Source organism: Saccopteryx leptura, chromosome 1 (genome assembly GCF_036850995.1).
Source record: "Saccopteryx leptura isolate mSacLep1 chromosome 1, mSacLep1_pri_phased_curated, whole genome shotgun sequence".
Taxonomy (NCBI): domain Eukaryota; kingdom Metazoa; phylum Chordata; class Mammalia; order Chiroptera; family Emballonuridae; genus Saccopteryx; species Saccopteryx leptura.
In genome coordinates this window covers 253,502,394-253,523,187 of record NC_089503.1, presented here as the reverse complement: position 1 = coordinate 253,523,187, position 20,794 = coordinate 253,502,394, and the positions used below count along the sequence as shown (strand labels likewise).

General features: G+C 42.1%; 1 protein-coding gene and 1 non-coding gene across 2 annotated transcripts; one reads left to right on the top strand and one right to left on the bottom strand.

The window, feature by feature from the left end:
* Window positions 1-609: 609 nt before the first annotated feature.
* LOC136379597 (zinc finger protein 699-like) lies at window positions 610-19,351 on the top strand. The gene is made up of 6 exons (XM_066346992.1): window positions 610-861; window positions 943-1,034; window positions 5,022-5,074; window positions 6,276-6,402; window positions 9,667-9,823; window positions 17,226-19,351. The coding sequence occupies exons 3-6, from the start codon at window positions 5,027-5,029 to the stop codon at window positions 18,949-18,951; spliced, it is 2,058 nt and encodes a 685-aa protein (XP_066203089.1). The 5' UTR covers window positions 610-861; window positions 943-1,034; window positions 5,022-5,026; the 3' UTR covers window positions 18,952-19,351.
* On the bottom strand, window positions 7,465-7,571 carry LOC136390187 (U6 spliceosomal RNA). Its single transcript, XR_010748621.1, has one exon. It is a non-coding gene; the product is annotated as a U6 spliceosomal RNA (small nuclear RNA).
* Window positions 19,352-20,794: the final 1,443 nt, after the last annotated feature.

Sequence of the window (20,794 nt, the reverse complement as noted above, 5' to 3'; positions counted from 1 at the left end):
AGTCCAAATTTAGAAAAGGACAATGTTAGAGGTCATCAAGGTTTCCAGGTAAATGAACCTACATAAATAATTATCAACTGCCTTCTTCTCCATGAGCAGTTATCAACAAAGCAATGAAAGGGAACACTAAAGGTCTATTGAAAGGGCTGAGTAAATGGAACGGAGATATCAGGGACTGGTACAGGCTTAAGTGTTTTGTCCAGTCTCTGTTTCTTAAGAGCCTGGATAGGAGGCCCTAAGCCTAACCACTCCTGTAGCCCCAATTTTCCTGAGTTCCACCCCTTCACCTAGCCTTGCCTCGCTGAATATTCAACTAAGTCCCGCCCCATAGGACTAGTCAATCAAAGCTCCGCCCTAGTCCCCTCTCACATCCATCCAATCTCAACTGTGCAGACCCGGCCCCAGGACTGGACCACTTCTCTCCCCGGAGAAAGCCAGCCGTTCCAGGCTCCGTCGCCCCTTTTACTGTCCCTTTGCGCCTTGTACCCCTAACTGTATTTCCCAGCTCCCGAGGCCCCGCCCCTTTCGCTGGGCGTGGCGCAAAAACGGAAGTAAAAGGTGCTTTTGCGCGTGCGCATCTTGTGAGCCGGCTTTTCTGGCACCGTCACATGCCTCTCAGCTCCTTTTTTCACCTGGGTCCGCAATCTTCCTGGCTTGGGTCGGCCCTGCCTCAGGTCAGGTGGCGGAGGCGGAGAGCTCGGCCTTGGGGAAGCCAGAGATCAGAGGGTGGCCGCCGCCGGGACCCCGCACCCAGGGCCTCGGATCGTCGGGGCGTTATCTGAGAACCCCGGCCTGCTCCGCCCGTGGCTGTTGCTCGTCCCCAACTCCCTGAATCGGGCACTCTATGCTGGGTCCAGTCGGGTGAGAGCAAAGTGAAGTGGAGAACAACCTTTATGTTTATATATAATTTGCCTCTAGACGCGTCCTTTGCTCTCTTTCCAGAAAGGAAAAGCATCCCTGCCTTTCCCATCCCGGGGACGAGAGACTCACCGTGTGATCTCTGCGCCGATCTGCTGCGGATTTCGGCGTGTTCGGTGAGCAAGGGGCTGGCATTCGGCTCCACTACGACCCGTCCCCCCCTTTCCCTTCTGGTGCAGGAGATACTAGTTAATTTTTATGTTACCCTGCCTGTGGGCACCCTTTTGCTACCTTATATCCAGATGCATACAAGTGAACTGATTATTAAGAATATTTGTAACCGTCGTCGCCGAATGCAGCTATCCATTGTAATCATTTGTGTGATCATCTGCCAGTTTTAGCTGTTTTTTATCTTGTACCTTGTATTTCTTTAGTGCACTTGCCAGGACCTCCATCCATTTCATGTTGATATATCTTTGCCTTGTTCCCTATCCCAGAGGGAATTATTCTACCATTTCACTATTAAATACGATGTTTATTTTATGTTTGTAGATATTTTTTTTGTTTTGTTTTAGTAAAACGTACTCCCTTCTAGTTCTGGCGGGTTAAATTGTTATCACCAATGAATATTAATATGGATCAGTCACTACTTTGTATCGAAGGGGATGAGTCATGTGACCTTTTTCTGTTAATAAGGTGAATTATATACATCGATTCCATTTTCATAACTTTTTTTTTTTTTTTATTAAGTGAGAGATAGGGAGGCAGACCAACAGACTCCTGCATAATCCCAGACCGGTAAGGGGCGATGCTCTGCCCATCTGGGGCCACAGCTCCATGGGACAACCGACCTATTTCAGTGCCTGTGGCGAGGCCATGAAGCCATCCTCAGCACTGGGGGGCCATCTTGCTCTAACCACTGAGCATGGCTGCAGGAGAGAAGAGGGGAGGCCTGGAGGGATGGAGAAGTAGGTGGTTGTTTCTCCTGTGTGCTGACGGAAGTGAACACGTGGAGCCAACAGTCTCCAGTTGAGCCAACGGGCCAGGACCTAATGATTCCATTTTTAACCACATTTTATTCTTAGGACAAAATAAATGTCGTTTGTGAATTAATATATTTATTCTTCATTTGTTGACTGTACTGATATATTATTTGCACTAATGTGTAAGAGATTTTTGTTAATTGCAATTTTCTGCTTTTGGAAATACTTGAGAAAACAGTATTTCCACCCCTATAATGGAATATTAAAATTTTTACTTATTTGGTGAGCCACCTGATAAAACAATTTGAAACTTCTGTTTCCTTTGTGGGTGTGTTTTAAATTGCTGAGTTTTTTCTATAATGACTAGATATAGTCAAGTGTTGTATTTATTTTAGATCATTGCTGGAAAGTTGTACTCTTTCTCTCTTGAAATTAATTACTTGTACATTTCCATATCCCCATCCTTTTTTTTATTGTTGCAGTCTTTTTGTAATGTGTAATTATGACTAATTCATAACTCCTTTTGTCAGGGCTCTGTTGCTAAAGAAAATTGCTATGGGTTTCTCGACCTCAATAGTTTTCAAAGGATGCATTGCTGGCTTTTCCGATTCTGTTTATTTGTTTTGAAAGTGTCATTAATTGGGCCTTGTTTTCACTTTTCTTTCTAACCCTGTATGCTGCTCTTTTCCCAACCTTCAGTGGTTAGCTCATTGATATGTATATTTTTCTTCTCTGGGGTTTTGATGATATTTTTAAGTTTATAAATATATATATACACCACACGAGCTATGGATTTCCAGTGTTATAAGAAACAGTTATTTTAATTTTCTGCTTCTGTTCTGCCATATGAGTCATTCTGACTCACTAAAGAGAAATATGTGTGCATCTCCTTATCCCTATAATGTTCTTCATTTTAATATAACATCTGTCAACACCTGACAGTTTGTTAATCACTGCCCTTCCTGAAAAAAAAAATTCCATGTGTTTCAGGGTTCTTCTGTTTTTTGGGTTTTTTTTGTATTTTTCTGAAGCTGGAAACGTAGAGACAGTCAGACAGACTCCCGCATGCGCCCGACTGGGATCCACCCAGCACGCCCACCAGGGGGCGAAGCTCTACCCACCAGGGGTATCGCTCTGTTGAGACCAGAGCCACTCTAGCGCCTGGGGCAGCCGCCAAGGAGCCATCCCCAGCGCCCGGGCCATCTCTGCTCCAGTGGAGCCTCGCTGCAGGAGGGGAAGAAAGAGACAGAGAGGAAGGAGAGGGGTAGGGGTGGAGAAGCAGATGGGCGCTTCTCCTGTGTGCCCTGGCCAGGAATCGAACCCGGGACTTCTCCACGCCAGGCCGACGCTCTACCACTGAGCCAACCGGCCAGGGCCGATTTTTCTGTTTTGTTCAGTGCTGTATACTGTGACTGCATGTGGTAGGATCAGGGAGATGTTACCTAAGTGAATATGAAATGAAGGAGCAGGAGGTAGGGGCCTTAAAGGGAAGCTACCTAGACATAGGTCTTAGTCAAGAGAAGGTATTCAAATATAAAACATTTGAATAGAATACTTTATTTGTCTATTCTGCATAATGTGCCCAACAAAGTTCTAGGCCAGATCCTGGTAATGTTAGGGAATAATGTCCTCACTAACTTTGAAATGATAAGTGTATGTTCAGAAATATACTCACTGGGCATTTCAGCTTTGAAGATAAATAGACCTGCATACACACCTGACAGAATGGCTTTCTAATTGGGTAACATTGAGTGTGTAGTTAATTGACTGTAATATTTCTGAATTCTTAATTACTAATAATAATGTGATTTGCAGAGTTCCTATGAAAAATAAGTAATTTCTTTGCAAAGATATGGGCATCTCTTCACAGTCATTCTCACATCATGGTTTCTCAACTGGAACATGTTATTAATATAGTAAAGAATATCACAGTTTTTATTGGCTTTAAAATACATACGTGCTGCCCTGGCCGGTTGGCTCAGTGGTAGAGCGTCGGCCTGGCGTGCAGAAGTCCCGGGTTTGATTCCCGGCCAGGGCACACAGGAGAAGCGCCCATCTGCTTCTCCACCCCTCCCCCTCTCCTTCCCCTCCCGCAGCCGAGGCTCCATTGGAGCAAAGATGGCCCGGGCGCTGGGGATGGCTCCTTGGCCTCTGCCCCAGGCGCTGGAATGGCTCTGGTCGCAACAGAGCCACGGCCGGGAGGGGCAGAGCATCGCCCCCTGGTGGGCAGAGCATCGCCCCTGGTGGGCGTGTGGGGTGGATCCCGGTCGGTCGGATGCGGGAGTCTGTCTGACTGTCTCTCCCCGTTTCCAGCTTCGGAAAAATACAAAAAAACAAACAAACCAAAAACCAAAACATACTTGATCCACTGCAGTGGAAGGAACAGTTGTGTTTTCATTATTTGAAATTTATATATATATTATTGATACTATTGCCAACTTAAGTATTCTTCTGTTGCTGCTTCTGTACAGGTAAACTTTTGCAGCAGAATTACAGCGTGGCAGTCTTCTCTGCCTCCTATGTGTGGAATTTAGTTAGTTGATGTACTTTTTCAAAAAACAGGTTTCCAGGACCCTCAGCCCATGGGGGGAGCCCATTGATCAGGGGCTGAGCAGTAATGCATGTTAGCCTGCCAAGGGGTGCAGAAGTAAGTAATAGTGTAAATGAAGCACCCAAAAGTGGTATTTAAGTCAATGCTTTCTTGGGTTTTAGACTCTGTGTATTCTCAGTATACTGTGAAGGTGGAAGGTATTGCCTGATACTTTTTATGCTTCTCAATATCATGGGCAATCTGCCAGCTAAACTTTTAGACTGCAGTGAACTTAACTTGCAAAATGGGACTCTTTAAAATAAAAAAAGAAAACCTCAACAAGAACCAGATAATAGTTTTCTAGTTCTAGATGAGGTAAGATTACTCCACCTTCTTACAGGATCAATGTGTGTTTGCTTCGGTGTCTTGGGCTCCTGTATCTGCATGTGAGGGTATTGTTTGTGTGCGGGGGTGGAGGGTTGGGGGGGGGGAGGTTGGGGAGGGGAGGTGGCGGTGTTTGAGGGGTGTGGTCCCTTATAGTGTGCTGTAGCATCCAGGCTCATGATTGTGCGAATTGTGGGGAGACCTAGAGGATCATGACTCTCCTGCCTCAGCTGTAACTTCACAACATTCTGTCTTTCTTCATGCAGGGAACATGGGTGAGGAAAAAAACGCTGCTGAGTTTCAGGAAAACATGCCACAGGTTGGTAAGAGCTAATAATTTCCCAAGAATATTCCCATTTAACCATTTGTTGATCTGATTGTTTAGAGCAGGGATCGGCAACCTGTTTCTGTGTTAGTCTACGTAGAAAGTATGTCACTTAGTTTTTCCATTTAGTTGTGTGCTCATTTATTGCTTGTCATATGCACCCAGTCTCGGGGTCGAACTCATGGTATCTGGAACTTCCACATTGACTCTTTATCCACTGAGCCACCTGGCTAGGACTCGAATGTATGTCTATTTTTTTATGTTGAGTTTTATAAGTTCTCTATAATTTTTGCTTATTAATCCCTTATCAAAAATATTGGTAAAAATGTTCTCCCATTCAGTGAGTTGGCTTTTCATTTTGTTGATAGTTTTCTTTGCTGTGAAAAACTTTTTCATTGATGTGGTCCCATTTTTAAATTGTTTTCTTGCTCAAGAATATAGATAAAAAAATGTACTGCTATAAGAAATACCCAAGGTTTTAGTGCCTCAGTTTTCTTCTGGAATAATAGGGTTTCAAGTCTAATATTTAAGTGTTTATTTCATTGTGAATTTATTCTTGTACATTCCACACTGTGTTTTTATTCATTAAAACCTCATCCCAATTTGACCCAGTATTTCATGTTGCACTAATCACTGCAGTGAGAGAGAAGGAAGAAGGTGAAATGGTTTCTGGAACAAGGAATTGTTGGTGTCAGGGAAGAAAGTACAACTAAGTTGTTACTTTAACATTGTTGATAGGTTCTGTATCTTGAAGAAGAAGAGCAGATAATGAAACCAATTTCAACGTAGACTAATTGATATAAATAAAAGTAAAGTTCCCACAGCATCTCATTAACATTGTAACAAAAAGAAGCCATTCGAGGACCTGTTGTGTTTCATTTATATAGTTTTCTCTAAATTTTCCTATATGCTCTGGACTGTTCTGGATCATGATAAGACTGGAATTGCTGACCACCACATTGTGGAGATAGAAATTGTGTTTTGTAAAAGTGTTGTGATGTCTGTGATACAGGACTTGTCAATCAGGAGCATGTGAGAGGGAAAGAGAAAGATCTGAAGGCAGATTCCGAGGTTATGTTAGGAGATCATACAATCTTCAAATATCCTGTAAATGGATTCACTGGGCCTGGTATTGTCAGTATCATCTGAATTTGGGATTGGTACCATTCTGAAAAGAATGTGTGGGATGTTTCAGGGCCCAGTGGTTTTTGAGGATGTGGCTGTGGACTTCAGCCAGGAGGAGTGGGCTTTGCTGGATCTCGCTCAGAGGAGCCTCTACAGAGATGTGATGCTGGAGACTTTCCAGAACCTGGCCTCACTAGGTAAGAAAGGCAACATTCCTAGGTTCAGTTGTTTAGAAAAGAAATCTGACAAATTGACCTTATTCCTTATTTTAGGATTTGGGCTGAGGAATAAGAATATATTGGTTAATATGACGGACACAGTTAGGAACCCCAAGAAATGTATAGTGTAGATGCTTGACCATGAAAATAAACATCCGTGTATTGAACTGCCTTTTTACTGTGATTGAAAGCCTCAAGACTTATTGAGGGTTGAAAGTGTGGGCATAGACTTCAGGGGTCACTGCGGGACACAGTGAGGCTTATGGTTTGGGACCTCTTGAGAATTTTTCTGACTTCAATGCCCTTTACCGAAGGACCACCAGGAAAACATAAAAGTTAAAGAAGTTGGGTTTATTACTCAGTCTAGTGAGAAAAACACATGACCCAGGGAACCGTATGGTGTCACAGTCAGCGGGTTTTGATACATTTTACAGGATTTGAACTTTGGTTGAGTGATTTGAGGATGGGTCTGTGGATCAAGCTGTATTAGTTTCTGAGGCCTTTTGTAACAAAGTACTGCAAACTGGGTGACCAAATACAAAAGAAACTTTTTTTTTTCCAGAGACAGTCAGATAGAGGGATAGACAGGGACAGACAGACAGGAACAGAGAGAGAGAGATGAGAAGCATCAATTATCAGTTTTTTGTTGTAAGACCTTAGTTGTTCATTGATTGCTTTTTCATATGTGCCCTGACCGTGGGCCTTCAGCAGACCGAGTAACCCCTTGCTAGAGCCAGCGACCTTGAGTCCAAGCTGGTGAGCTTTTTGCTCAAACCAGATGAGCCAGCGCTCAAGCTGGCGACCTCGGCATCTCGAACCTGAGTCCTCTGCAACCCAGTCCGACGCTCTATCCACTGCACCACCGCCTGGTCAGGCCAAAAGAAACTTTTTGAAGTCTGAAACCAAGGTGGTAGCAGGGCCATGCTCCTGAAGCTCTATGGAGAAAATCCTGCCTGTCTCTTCCTAGCTCTGGTGGTGGCCAGCAGTCTTGGAATTTTTTTTCTTTATTTTATAAATAAAAGGATCCACTGAGTTTTGTTTAAAAATATGGAACGCTTCATGAATTTGCATGTCATCCTTGCGCAGGGGCCATGCTTATCTTCTCTGTATCGTTCCAATTTTAGTATACGTGCTGCTGAATCAAGCACAGTCTTGGTATTCTTGACTTGCAGATACATTTCTTTGTGTGTGTGTGTGTGTGTGTGTGTGTGTGTGTGTGTGTGTGTGTGTGTGATAGAGAGAGAGTCAATTAGAGAGACAGATAGGGACAGACAGAAAGGATGGGAGAGAGATGAGAAACATCAATTCCTTCGTTGCGGTTCCTTAGTTCATTGATTGCTTTCTCATATGTGCCCTGACGGGGGTGGGGGGGCTACAGCAGAGCAAGTGACCTCTTGCTCAAGCCAGCGACACTGGGCTCAAGCTGGTGAGCCTTGCTCAAACTAGACGAGCCTGTGCTCAAGCTGGCGACCTCAGGGTCTCGAGCCTGGGTCCTCTGGATCCCAGTCTGATGCTCTATCCACTGCGCCACTGCCTGGTCAGGCGATACATTTCTTTAAATCTGCCTCCATCTTCATGCAGACTTCTGTCTCTAAGTCTCTCCCTCTTTGTAGGACAGTAGTCATTGGATTTAGGGCCCACCCTAATCCAGTGTAACTTCCTCTTAACTTGATTACATCAGCAATGACCCTATTTCCAAATAAAGCAACATTCTGAGATTCTAGGTAGACATAAAACTTTTAACAAATATGTTTATTTATTTTTAGAGCAGTTCTAGGTTTACAGCAAAACTGAATGGAAGATACAGAGATTTACCATATACCCTTTACCGCCCCATGCACAGCCTCCCCACTGTCAGCACACACCACCAGAGTCCTGCATTTGTCACAGTTGATGAGCCTACACTGACACATGATCATCACCTAGAGTCCGTAGCTTCCATTAGGCTTCACTCTTGGTGTTGTACCTTTGTTGTTTGAACAAATGTGCGATGACTTACACCCACCGCTGTAATAACATGCAGATAGTTTCACTGTCCTAAAAGTCCTCTTTGGCGATTCATTCCTCCTTCTCTTCTATCCCCTGGCAACTATTACTCTTTTTACTTTGTCCATAGTATTCTATTTTTGACAAAGTCATGTAGTTGGAGTCATACAGTCTGTAGTCTTTTCACATTGGCTTCATTCACTTAGCGACATACATTTAAAGTGCTTTCATGTCTTTTTATTGCTTGATAGCTTCTTTATAGCATTGTAAAATGATCTCAGAGTAACTTTGTGTAAGATTGGTATTCTGTGAGATTACTCATGTTCAGCAGGAGTAGTAAATGGCCTGGCTGTAAGCATTAGACCAGTCTAGTAATACTGAGCATTAGACATGAATGACAGATCAGTTTTTAATTTTTACTTATTGACTTTAGCGAGAGTGGAATAGAGAGAGAAAGAAAGAGGCAGGAACATCGATCTATTCCTATATGTGCCGTGACCAGGCATTGAACTTGCCACCTCTGTGCTTTGGGACTATGGTCTAACCAACTGAGCTGTCCGGCCAGGGTTCAGATCAGTTTTAGACATCAGAGGCTTTGTTGCTACTTCTCTTCCATAAACATTTTTGTTAAACATTTTGTTGCAATTAAAGTCACACTTGGTGCTAAGTTTGCAGAATCAGAAGACCAAAGTGTCAGCCTTGTCTTCTGGAAATGTCTGTGGTTCCTCATTGTTTTCCTGCATGTGACATGCCTCTCTGTTTAACAGGGTACACACTGCATACACCCTGGCTGACCTTCCAGTGGAAGCAGGAGGAGGACCTGGAGATGACAAAGAGAGGGCCTGTTCAGGGGGAGCGCCAGGAAGGCAAGAGTTCTTGGGAGAAACTGTCTAGGTTGGGGGGTATTCATTTGGAAAAATCAAGTGAAAACCAAAAACAGCTGTTTTGTCTGAGATATGATTTTCTCCATACACCATTGATCACTATTTACTGTTTATTAACAGTCTTCCTTGTTTTTGAAAAGACTTTCCTTGTTTCCTTTTTGTAAGTTGGTATTTGGTCATGTACATTTTACGCTGTTCCTGTTTATTTTGTTCTCCCAATAATACCCTGTTTGTACTACTGTCCATCATAATCTTCATGGAATATTTCTCATTCAGTTTCTTATCATTTGATCCTGTGCTTGATAGCAGAGTCTTGAAATAGCCACACTTCCCAAAGCCTTTTGTTCAAAGGTGCCTTTACCTTTCATTTCAGATTTTGACACTCAACTTAAGACTAATGAATCAGTCATTTCTCAAGATATTTATGAAGAAACAGTATCCAATGATCAGGAAATAGTAAGATTGAAGAGGAATGATGCAGAGTCATCTGTTTTATACAAAAAGTGGGAATACCATGAGAGACATTTAAGGTGAGTTGCATTCATAAAAAAGAAACTAGTGCCTCATAATAGTATCTAAAAATGTCATGAAATTTAAAGAACACATATATAAAACTTGTCAAAAGAAGTTATGTAATTTTTTTTATTATATAGGAAAAATTTTATTTGATAAATATAATTTTGTAAACTTTAAATATTATCGAAAGCTGTACAATAAGTATACTACATTTACTAAAAATACAGAAAATTTTTACAGGATTCTATTAGACAGCCACAGTTTCTGAGGTCCAAAATTTTAAAGTAAGTGTTTAAGCTATAGTATTTATAGTTATTAATTTCTCATAAAAATCTAACAATCACCATTACAAACATATCATTAATTATGATCTATTTTTTGTAGGAATATCATTCAAGTTATCTCAAAATAGCACATTTATTTATTTATTTACAGAGACAGAGAATAAGTCAGAGAGAGGGATAGACAGGGACAGAGAGACAGGAACAGAGAGAGATGAGAAGCATCAATCATCAGTTTTTCATTGCGCATTGCAACACCTTAATTATTCATTGATTGCTTTCTCATATGTGCCCTGACAGCAGGCCTTCAGCAGACCGAGTAACCCCTTGTTGGACCCAGCGACCTTGAGTTCAAGCTGGTGAGCTCCTTGCTCAAACTAGATTAGCCCGCGCTCAAGCTGGCGACCTCGGGGTCTCGAACCTGGGTCCTCTGCATCCCAGTCCAATGCTCCATCCACTGCGCCACCACCTGATCAGGCAAAATAGCACATTTATAATATTCTATTTTTAAGAAAATAGATAACCCATTTCAGGACAGAAAAAAAAATGTTTCTAAAAGAGTACTCAAAATTAATAGAGCATGTTTTACATAACTCTTTGGTGTGTTAGTTTTATCAGTATGTGCTTTATCATATACCCCAAATTGATCTTTACATGAAAAGCACAAACATAAATGACTTTCCCTTTTCCTCCAGACTCCAATAACTTTTCAAAATAACTAGCATATTTAAAAATTTTCGGTATATTAAATTTTTTACTGGCCTATCAGATAGGAGTCTCAAGTTAATCACACAGGAAGTTATGTAATTTCATAAAGAAGTTTTACAAGATTTTCTTACACAAATGAGACTGTGATTTTCAATGTTTGATATACTTCTGTTGTAAGCTATCATGAGAAAATTCCCCTAAGTCAGAACCTCAGTGATATGTAATGCAATTAACAGTTCAAATGCTATAGAGATGTTCAGTGAAATTTATGTACTTTTACTGATCAATGTCATCTCATTGAATTAATTTCAACAAAAAAAATAAAAACAATCGGCCCTGGCCGGTTAGCTCAGTGGCAGAGCGTTGGCCTGGTGTGCGGGAGTCCCGGGTTTGATTCCCGGTCAGGGCACACAGGAGAGGTGCCCATCTGCTTCTCCTCCCCTCCCCCTCTCCTTCCTCTCTGTCTCTCTCTTCCCCTCCCGCAGCCAAGGCTCCATTGGAGCAAAATTGGCCCGGGCGCTGAGGATGGCTCTGTGGCCTCTGCCTCAGGTGCTAGAATGGCTCTGATTGCGGCAGAGTGACGCCCCAGATGGGCAGAGCATCGCCCCCTGGTGGGAATGCTGGGTGGATCCCGGTCAGGCGCATGCGGGGATCTGTCTGACTGCCTCCTCGTTTCCAACTTCAGAAAAATACAAAAAAAAGAAAAGAAAATAAAAATAAAAACAGTCTTGGCCCATTGGCTCAGTGATAGAGCATTGGCCAGGCATATGGATATCCCAGAGTTGATTCTCGGTCAAGGCACACAAGAGCCGGCCCTGGCAGGTTGGCTCAGTGGTAGAGCGTTGGCCTGGCGTACAGAAGTCCCGGGTTCGATTCCCGGCCAGGGCACACAGGAGAAGCACCCATCTGCTTCTCCACCCCTCCCCCTCTCCTTCTCTGTCTCTCTCTGCCCCTCCCGCAGCCAAGGCTCCATTTGAGCAAAGATGGCCCGGGCGCGGGGGATGGCTCCTTGGCCTCTGCCCCAGGCGCTAGAGTGACTGGTCACGACAGAGCGATGCCCCCTGGTGGGCGTGCCGGTGGATCCCGGTCGGGCGCATGCGGGAGTCTGTCTGACTGTCTTTCCCTGTTTCCAGCTTCAGAAAAATACAAAAAAAAAAAAAAAAAAGGGCACACAAGAGAAACAACTACCTGCTTCTTCTCCACTCCCTCCTTTCCTTTTCTCTTTCTCTCTCTCTCTCTCTCTTTGCCTCTTGCTTCCTCCAGCCATGGCTTGATTGCTTCTAGCACATCAGCCCCAGGCCCTGAAGTTGGCTCAGCAGAGCCATGTATCGGGCACTAAAAATAGTTTGGTTGCTATTGCAGCCACAGTGAACTACTCAGAGACCAGATGACATGCTCTGAAGAAGGAGGGGGGGCAAGGAGAGACAGCAGCCCCAGTCAGCAGACCAAAGGACTGAGGCCTGGTCCCCAGCCTTACTCAGATATTTATTAGTCAGTACAAATAATTCAAGGAAACAGACAGCAGAAGTTTTCAGGGAATGAAGTAAAGGACAAGGTATGTGCTGACTTCTAATCTCTGTTCTGAGAGCCTAAACATTTTCTGTTACTGAATCTTATCCCGCTGCTTCACTTTTTTCAGCACACACTGTTTCTAGTACATGGACAGAAAGGTCCCTGGACTCTCGTCCACTCAGAGCTTTTACCCTCCGGCACCTCACTGTCTCTAATTGTAATTTTAACTGTGTATTTTCATAGCATATTGGTACATATCACCCTTTTTTGTTTTAGTAAAGATTAACATAGAGAAAGATGATTGGGTGGTTGCAGTGGGAGGTGAAGAGCAAGCATGGAGAGAAACAGGTTTTAGGGGTCACAGTTGTGTCTATTTTTTGCAAAAGTTCTTTAGCATACCTTGTTACATGTTTTGAAGTATCCCAGGTGATGTCAGGCATGCCCTGAGTACTTGGTAGCATGTTAGGTGTCCTCTTTTGGAGTTCATTTCCAGAGGTGAATTCACTATTAGCTTCTGAATCTCTGGAACTGGGTTGCTTTATAGGTGTGGATGATAATTCATGATGAGGCTTCACATTTCTCACTGGTATCCAAAGAGGACCTATTGATGACAAAATTACAAGATATCTTTACCCCCAGGTTCGCAGCCTGACTAGATTCTGCCACTTAGGGCCAGCTAATATGTCCCAGTACAACACGAGAGGCTTAGGCTGTTGCTTGCTTGGTATAAAATGCCTTTCAGCTGCAGTATGTCCAGATAAGGAAAATGTTTTAAAAATTAAGAGTAAAAAGAGCCTTATACAATTGTTTTTGTGGGGTGAGTCTCTCCTTCTGACTCCCTCTTTTTTGTTTCTGTAGTTGGGGCTTAAGAAGGCCATTAGCTTTTTCTGCAATACCTGTTAAGTTTCAGTGAATTTCTCAAACTCCTGAAGCCCCTAAGAATGTTCTAATGTTCCTTTTTATTTTTCTTTCAGGACAGTCCTTGTTTTAAAATCCTTCCTTCCTCTTCTCTCCTTTGTCTATTTTTTTACTTCCTTCTCTTTTTGGTTCTTTACTTTCCACAAACCTTGTACAACCCACACAAACCTTCTGCAGCTTACACATACCTTCTGTAACTTTTATAAACTTTCTTATCTATTCAGAAATAACTAGCTTTCAGAACTTACTTACTTCCTTTTCTTTTCAAAAATATCTCTACACCTTATACTTTTTATCATTAAACCATTACAATTTCTTTCTAATTAATCAGAATTCTCAATTTCTAAAAACCTTAATTTCAAGGATGACTAAGTTAGTAATTAAAATTTTTTGATTGATACTTTTATGAACATATTTTAAGACACTTAGAAACTGGTACTTTTATTGGCAAACAAACATATTTTTATTTATTTTTTTGTTTTTTTTTTTTTTACATAGGCAGAGATAGACAGGGACAGACAGACAGGAATGGAGAGAGAGATGAGAAGCATCAATCATTAGTTTTTTGTTGCACGTTGTGACTTCTTAGTTGTTCATTGATTGCTTTCTCATATGTGCCTTGACCGCGGGCCTTCAGCAGACCGAGTAACCCCTTGCTGGAGCCAGCGACCTTGGGTCCAAGCCTGCGCTCAAGCTGGCAACCTCGGGGTCTTGAACCTGGGTCCTTCCGCATCCCAGTCCGACGCTCTATCCACTGCGCCACCACCTGGTCAGGCCAAACAAACATATTTTTAAAAGATATAACAGATAACAGGAACCTTTTGTAAACCTAGGCAAAACGAACACTTTTTGTTAAGTACTTAAACACATTAAATTAAACTAGTAGTGATATCAAATATATTTCTAGACCACCTGGTTAAAGAATTTTGAAATGCCTTTATATTTTATAATAGTGTTAATCATTTTTCTATTGTTCTCAGGATTACAATAATTTCCAGGTTTCCAGAAGAATTCTTTAAGACATTTAAATGACTGGGTTTCTTTTTTCCCTAAAATTACCCATAGTCATCTTTGGTTTTTTTTTTTTTTTTTCAGAGACAGAGAGAGAGTCAGAGAGAGGGACAGACAGGAATAGACAGACAGGAATGGAGAGATGAGAAGCATCAATCATTAGCTTTTCATTGTGCATTGCGACACTTTAGTTGTTCATTGATTTCTTTCTCATACATGCCTTGACCGTGGGCCTTCAGCAGACCAAGTAACCCCTTGCTCGAGCCAGCAACCTTGGGTCCAAGCTGGTGAGCTTTGCTCAAACCAGATGAGCCTGCGCTCAAGCTGGCAACCTTGGGGTCTCAAACCTGGGTCCTCCGCATCTCAGTCTGATGATCTATCCACTGCACCACCGCCTGGTCAGGCCATAGTAATTTTTTTTAATAGCTAAATTAAGATTATTCTAGTTATTAACCCCAGTTTTAACTTGGCTTGGTAATTTGCATAAACAACAAGAATAGTAATTAATGAAATTGGCTTCTTAAAATCTGCTTTGCTGGAACTTTTAAAGGAATTTTTAGATTGAGTTTTAATTAGTCTCTTGGGAACACTCAAAAGCCTGTTACATAATTGCTATTAGGCTCTGCCTGTAATCTTTCTAAAAATATCTTTCTTTTCCACAGTTGTAACAGGTTTGTAGCCTTGGTCACAGACTATCGCCCTTTCCCAACCGAGGTCTCTCCTGAAGTCATTGTCCTAAGGACTCTTCCCAGAATCTTCCCAGGGTGGGGGGAGATGTTTAAAGGGAGGTTGAGGGGAATTTGAGACTTTAAAGGGGTTCTGGATTTAAAGGAGCCGGGGGCTCAAAGCTAACATTCCAGCTTTTTGTTTAAGGAAAACGGGTAAAGGTCTCTTCTTCTGTAGCTCCTTCTTGCTGGTTAGGGTTGATGAAGTATCTAAGGGCAGCTGGTCTGAGGTTTGGACTAGGTGGTGAGAACAGTTTTTACAAGCCCTTCCCAATTCTAAGGGGTCATTTCATATTTCATCCATGTTGCTTCAACCATCCCCTTGGTAAAAGTCTTTTTCTAATCTTCTAAATCTGAACTTCTCTCCTTTGGATAGCGAGGGCTGTGCTGTCGAATTGTGAGCAAGAGGGCAGTCCTACACTGCATTTGAAAAGAGTCCCTGTAGCTGTAACTTGAGATTCCACTGCCCCGAAGAAAGGGAATTCCCCATGAGGAAGGAGAGAAGAAGAGAAAGAGAAATCCCCTGGTCTGATCCCTAAAAGTGACCTCACCACATGCATTCAATGGCTATTCCGCTGCTGCTTGTGTTCTTTATCAAATGGGATGAGCACACGTCCTTTTCCTTTGCCAGGCTTTGGGAGGCCATTTCTTCTGGTTCCTCACATGGGAAACCACTTGTGATGACAATGAACTACTCAGAGTAGCAAACCTGTCGTTTGGTTCCCATTCCTCACACAGGGCCCCACATGTCAGAGAGACAAAAACTACTGAGACCAGATGAAATGCTCCAAGGGCCTGAGGGGAGGCAACAGCCCTGGTCAGCAGACTGAAGAGCTAAAGCCCCGTCCCCAGCCTTACTCAGATATTTATTAGCCAGTACAAATAACTCAAGGAGACAGCAAAAGTTTCCAGGGGTGAAGTAAAGGACAAGGAACATGCTGACTTCTGTCCTCTGTTCTGAGAGCCTAAACATTGTTTGGTACTGAATCTTATCCTGCTGTTTTGTTGTCTCCAGCATGAACTATTTCCAGTACGGGTCAGAGAGGCACCTAGACTCTTATCCACTAAGAGCTTTCACCTTAGGTCACATTGCTGGCTCTAATTATCATTCTAACTCTGCATATTTTTATAATATATTCCTATCGATTGTGAGTATAGCCCCAGATGGCTTTCACTGGGTTAGTCCTGGTCAGGGTGTAGGCAGGAGTCTGTCTGTCTCCCCTCCTTTCTCTTGTAAAAGAATTTTAAAAAATGAAAAAAACAACAACAAAACTTGGTGATAAATAGTGGTATTATAGAACCTTCTGTGAGAATTTTCAGCATATAAACCCATAGGGCAGTGATTCTCAAACTTTTTGAAGTCAAGGCGCATTTAAAATTCTACAAATAATTATAGGCACACTATATTCAAATTTCTGAGAAATATGTTATAATAATTAAGTCAAATGTTAAAGAAAAGAATATAAAGTCCAAAAGTGCTTTTATGGTAATTAAACAAAATAAATACAATAAAATTATATTTATTCTGACAATGAAAAACATTTTTAAGTTACAGTTTTTGAGTTACACCTTTTAGAATTTGTAAAAAAGAGGGGTTAAAAAAATGACAAAAATGTTATCTATCTATATATATAGATACATTCTTAGTAAGATTTAGTAAATTTGGCAAGTCCCGGCATGAATATGTTAAGTTTTTTCAATCTTGTGTTTATCAGAAACTTCAGCCTGATGTGTCCGAGCAATTTTTTCAATGTTTGGGCATATTTTTAAAAGACAAACTCTCATTTTCTTGTCAATATATTGAAGAATTTTTTTTTTACTCTTAATTGTGTTGAGTGAAGAAAACCCCCAACATACATATCATCTTAACTTTACACCAAACAAAGGATAGAAGAAACTTGCCTCCAGTCTTTCCAGAAAATATGGGGGGTAGTGTAAGCAACCCAACACCACAGCTTAACAGGCTTTTGCAACCTAATCAGGCTAGTAAGGTGGGGTTTAGACAGCCTTTCAGCTACAGCAAGTTCCCTACAGTTCTGTCCCCCAAAAATCTAAACTCCAAAAACACTTGGTTTTTTGGTTCCCAAAAGGCACATATTTCTCTGGAATACCATAGGATGCACCGGGAAATTTAGGGCGCAGCAATGCATCCTGGTGCACACTTTGAGAACCACTGTCTTAGGTTGAAAAACATAGACAGTTACTGAAAATATTAAAAATGTATTTATTACTAATATTGTGCCTTTTATTTTTTTAAAAAGTCATGTGGTGGAGAACATCTATGAATATAACCAAGAAAATAAGTGTGGAAAAACCTTTGACCAAGTTTCAAATCTTAACGTACTCCAGAGAACTGCTGAGGTACAATTCTATGAATGCCGTGAATGTAAAAAGGTCTTCACAGATCACATTTCCCTGAAGACCCACATCAGTTTGCACACAGGAAGCAAACCCTACCAGTGCAGGGAGTGTGGGAAGGCTTTCCATTTCCTTGCCTCTTTCAGGAAGCACATGAAAACCCCCGTGGAAGACAAACCCTACGAATGTCAGCAGTGTACCAGAGCCTTCGGCTGTTCTTCATTCTTCAGGGCACATATGAAGCTTCACTCTGGACAGACAAACTGTGAATGTGAGCAGTGTGGCAAAACCTTCAGCTGTTCTTCATCCCTCACAGAGCACAAGAGAATTCACAGTGGAGAGAAGCCTTATGAATGCAAGGAATGTGGGAAGACCTTTAGTTGCTCCTCCTCACTATCCAAACATAAAAAAATTCACAGTGGAGATAAACCTTACAAATGTAAGGAGTGTGGGAAGGCCTACAATTGTCCCTCCTCCTTAAGTATCCATATGAGAAAGCACATAGGAGAGAAACCTTATGAATGTCTGGAATTTGGGAAAGCCTTCTCGCTCCTCAGTTCCCTTAATACGCATGTGAAATATCAAAGTAGAGAGAAGCCCTATGAATGTAAAGAGTGTGGAACAGCCTTTAGCTCTCCCTCATCCTTCAGAGCACATGTGAGATATCATACTGCCAAGACAAAATACGAGTGTAAGGAGTGTGGGAAGGCCTTTAGTCATCGCTCATCTCTCACTGCACACTTGAGACTGCACAGTGAAGAGAATCCTTATAAATGCAAGAAATGTGGGAAAGCCTTTACTCGTACCTCCCACCTTATAGTGCATGGGCGGACTCATACTGGGGAGAAACCCTATGCATGTAAGGAGTGTGGGAAGGCCTTTAGTCTCTCTTCAGCCCTGAGTGTACACATCGCCCGAATGCACACTGGAGAGAAGCCTTTTGACTGTCTACAGTGTGGGAAAGCCTTCAGTTCTGTCCCATCCTTTCGAAGACACATAAGAAACCACACTGGGGAGAAACCCTATAAATGCAAGGAATGTGGGAAAGCCTTTACTAGTTCCTCCAGCCTTACAGTGCATGGACGGACTCACACTGGGGAGAAACCTCATGAATGTAAGAATTGCGGGAATGCCTTTATTTGTGCATCATCTCTTAGGACTCATATGAGGACACACACAGGGGAGAAACCCTATGAGTGTAAGGAGTGTGGGAAAGCCTTTATTAGTTCCTCCATCCTTACAGTGCATGGACGGACTCACACTGGAGAAAAACCTTTCGACTGTCTACAGTGTGGGAAAGCCTTCAGTTGTCTCTCATCCTTTCGAAGACACATAAAAATCCACACTGGGGAGAAACCCTATAAATGCAAGGATTGTGGGAAAGCCTTTATTCGGTCCTCCCACCTTACAGTGCATGAACGGACTCACACTGGGGAGAAACCCTATAAATGCAAGGAATGTGGGAAAGCCTTTATTAGTTCCTCCCACCTTACAGTGCATGGACGGACTCACAGTGGGGAGAAACCCTATAAATGCAAGGAATGTGGGAAAGCCTTTATTAGTTTCTCCCACCTTACAGTGCATGGACGGACTCACACTGGGGAGAAACCTCATGAATGTAAGAAATGAGGGAAAGCCTTTTATCTGTTCTTCAGTTCTTATGTTTCACATGAGGTTGCACACTGGGAAGAAGCCCTATAAGTGTGTGGGAAAACCTTTGTCTTGTCTACTTTCTAACATGAAAATTAACCCTAGAGAAAACATACAAATGTAAGGACTATGGGAACATTTGCAGATCTTTTTAAATCTTAGGCAACATGTGAGCTCTCACACAGTGGAGACATTCTATGACTTTAACCAAGTAGTTAATGGTCCCTCATTTTTTTTTTTTTTTTTGCATTTTTCCGAAGCTGGAAACAGGGAGGCGGTCAGACAGACTCCCGCATGCGCCCGACCGGGATCCACCCGGCATGCCCACCAGGGGGCGATGGTCTGCCCCTCTGGGGCTTTGCTCTGCTGCACCCAGAGCCATCCTTCTGTGTGTTGATTTGGGCATGGCTGGGACTCCATTTCCCAGGACCAATTTCTTATAAAGTTCCTGTTTAAAGTTGTATAAAATAGAGAGTTTGTATGTGAATTGGAAGGCAGAGGATGGAATCACTTATTTGAGTTTAGTAAGGCTGTGATACTGAAAGACAGATTCATAGGTTCCTGGTGGACTAGTTTCCAGCTCATTTTCCTTATCATTGGCCTCACCATTCAGTACTGGCTCAAACAGAACATGAAATCCTTGACGTTAGTTACCTTGGAAGCAGCAGTTCCATAAACTTTTCTATAAGTTTCTCCTTATGGCCATACACACCCTCTTAGACTTTGACAAGTTTTAGCATTGTCATCCTGCAGATGTTACACTCCCCCTGCACATCAACTGATTATATTGACTTGGCTCCAGTTTGGAGCTGGACTGTTGTCATCTCCACAGTCCAGTCCCATGATATCATTACTCAAGTGGGAAGATACATCTAAGTTCGCTGTGCTCTCAAAACAAAAAGAGCTGTGGACAGTGAGGAAAATTGGATATATGTGAGGTTTGCATCAGATAGGGTGTCATCCCATTTTAGTGGAGAAAGATTTATATTTGACATCTTCAACATCTTCAAACAGAAGATTTTCCTTTTTTTTTTTTTTTTTTAACCTAAGATGATGGTTTATTGGTTTGTGCTTCAGGTATGTTTAGCCATACTTTTTTCTTCTATTATATTTTTCCTCATCTCTAAAAGTACAGTCCTGTGTTGCATACACCACATAAATCAGCAACGGATGATGGTTGTCCCGGAAGATGATAATGAGCTGAGACATTCCTATTGCCTGTGAATTCTAATACGTTTGCACAGTGACAAAATTGTCTAATGATGCCCTTCTCAGAATGTATTTCAGTCATTACATGGAACCACACTGAATACCTATAGCACTTCCTGTCATTGTTTTCTATTGTTTTATTGAGGAATTTGTACACTACTGTACAGAAGTGTGCTGATCCCAAGTGTACAGCTTGATGGAATTGCACATAATGTTTACACCCTGATAACTGAACACTTCCATCACTCCAGAAAGTTTATTCATCTGCCTTCTCAGTAATTGTTCCACAGAGTAAAGCACAATTTTGACTTTAATTATAATTTATTAGTTTGCTTCTTCCTGATTTAATTTTTATTTGTTGATTGTAGAGAGAAAGGAAAGGAGAGAGAGATAGAAATTGACTTGTTCTACTTACGCATTACTTGGTTGAGTTGTTTGTGCCCTGACTGGGGATGAAACTCACAACATTGTCATATCAGGATAATGCTCTAACCAACTGAGATACCCAGCCAGAGGTCTGATCTTTATATAAATGTTAAAATATAACATGTACAGTTATGTGTTTGGCTTGTTTACTTAGTGTCTGTCTGCCTTTCTGTTGTCCTTTTGGCAG

What these genes read in the sequence shown, in the direction of transcription:
- LOC136379597 (XM_066346992.1), top strand. Translation starts at nt 5,027, where the DNA reads ATGGGTGAGGAAAAAAACGCTGCTGAGTTTCAGGAAAACATGCCACAG. An exon ending in CCAGAACCTGGCCTCACTAG is followed by an intron (nt 6,403 to 9,666) that starts GTAAGAAAGGCA and finishes CTTTCATTTCAG; the next exon opens with ATTTTGACACTCAACTTAAG. An exon ending in TACCATGAGAGACATTTAAG is followed by an intron (nt 9,824 to 17,225) that starts GTGAGTTGCATT and finishes TTTTTTAAAAAG; the next exon opens with TCATGTGGTGGAGAACATCT.